Source organism: Sphaeroforma arctica, assembly GCF_001186125.1.
Source record: "Sphaeroforma arctica JP610 unplaced genomic scaffold supercont1.191, whole genome shotgun sequence".
NCBI classification, from domain to species: Eukaryota; class Ichthyosporea; order Ichthyophonida; genus Sphaeroforma; species Sphaeroforma arctica.
Window position 1 is genome coordinate 105,977 of NW_014040367.1, and position 1,835 is coordinate 107,811.

General features: G+C 42.0%; 1 protein-coding gene across 1 annotated transcript; it reads right to left on the reverse strand.

The window, feature by feature from the left end:
• Nucleotides 1-287: 287 nt before the first annotated feature.
• Nucleotides 288-1,274, reverse strand: SARC_03661 (hypothetical protein; the record flags this gene model as incomplete). The annotated part of the gene is made up of 1 exon (XM_014302544.1): nt 288-1,274. The coding sequence occupies one exon, from the start codon at nt 1,272-1,274 to the stop codon at nt 288-290; it is 987 nt and encodes a 328-aa protein (XP_014158019.1).
• Nucleotides 1,275-1,835: the final 561 nt, after the last annotated feature.

Below are 1,835 nucleotides of genomic sequence, written 5' to 3' on the forward strand. Positions count from 1 at the left end.
TATACATATGTATTTTTGTGTGTTAATGTTTGTGCCTGGGTATGAAAATATGTATGTGTGCGGTATGTGTTCATGTGTGGCACACACCCGTGTGTATGTGTGTGCGTGTGCGTGCGTGCGTGTGTATGAGCTTGTGTGTTCGTGTTCAAGATAGTGTGTTTGTGTGTGTGGGTGAATGTGCGTGTGCGTGTGCGAGATTTTGTAGTTTTCTATCTTCACAAATCTATCTTTCTCTGTAATACACTCATATCTACACTGAGCATACTAGTTGTGCACACTTCATCAACTTAGACCTGGTCTCCAGTCATACGATAGAACATACTTTCCGGGCTATATTCGGGAATGAACGATAATCCAGTATCTGCAGTTAGTCCTTGCACGCCTGCGGCAGAATTCAATACATAGCTCAGGCGTTCATCATTAGCCCTGGGGACAAACTCATCAGTGGGCTCCCTTACAAATTCATCTTGAAATCCTTGCTGTTTATTTGTTTTTTGCAAGGAAACTTCCGGTGTTTGTATCTGTATACTTTTCAAAGAGACATCGGAACCTTCCAGGGATCCCTGTTGCGACAGTCGACTTGAGAAACTTTTCAACGTATTTACACGTTGTTGCCCATCCGATATGTCTGCCGCAACTCTTCCTGAGAAAGTCGACTTACCCGCACCTCCTATGTTATCGGATTGCATGTATGTTGTCTGTGATGTATTTATGAGGCTGGGCCTGTTGGCGTCGATCACAATATCATCTTTATCAGCAACTATATCTATACTTTGTGTGTTTTTCCTATTCTTTTGCTTTTCAACGGCAGCATCACCGTCATCTAATTTCATATCTTCCGATGATGTACCACCACCAGATATGTGATCTCTGTCCATACCCACATGTTCGGTGTTATATCGATTTGCAGTGGCTATCTCAGTATCTGTATCTATATCGATTCTCTCAAGTATTGCATCCGAATCGTTTATAGTCTTCCTGTCTACTAGTAAATTGGATCCTGCAGATACATCACGTTCCGTGCCAAACGCTATTTTTGAATGCACGCCTCCGTCGCTCGCTATATGTGGAGGTATTAGCTTACAACTGTGAAGGTACCATAAGACAACAAGCCCAACACCTACGAGAATAGCGCGTCTGTATTTGTTACCTGGGATGTAATTTATCGATCTCCAATGGCGAGAACTTTTGCGTGCGCGGTCGTCTAAGGGGTGTGGGTATGTTACTTTACTGGGTGTGCAGATCGTTGCACAATCCGCGCACATATTAGGCATTCTGTGATATGTACTACGTATCACTACTGAAGGTATGAAGTTGTTTCCGAAAGATCTCCAACGCAGAATTCAAGAGTTGTTTTTATGTTCCTATCGTATTGCCAACAAAACTGGAATAAAACTTGGCCAGGGGATGAGGAGGGGGTCAGAGGGGCGGGGGCGCCACGCACAATTGTGTTTCAAGTGGTTGTCATGGCAATTATTCGCTGCCTTATTTGTTTTTTTTGTTTCTTTTAGAAAACAAACCAAAATTGGTTAATATTTAGTGTTTCTTTTTTACTTTTTAGAGGGCTAAAAAACGAAGCCATTTTTTTATAGTCAGAAGGTGGGGGTCTTTATCAGTTTATCTGTGCAAAAGTGTGACGGACGGACAGACGGACAGAGTCGAAGATATTTAAAAAACATCATGGAGGGACAAGCTCACGATTTCTGTAATTTAGTTATAAAAAAACAAAAACAAAACTATCGATGTACATATTGAGTATTTATGAAGGCATGGCCCTCTGGCTGGGTTGGTATACGACAACAACATACACCCCTGAAAAGATGTCGTCTCGATAT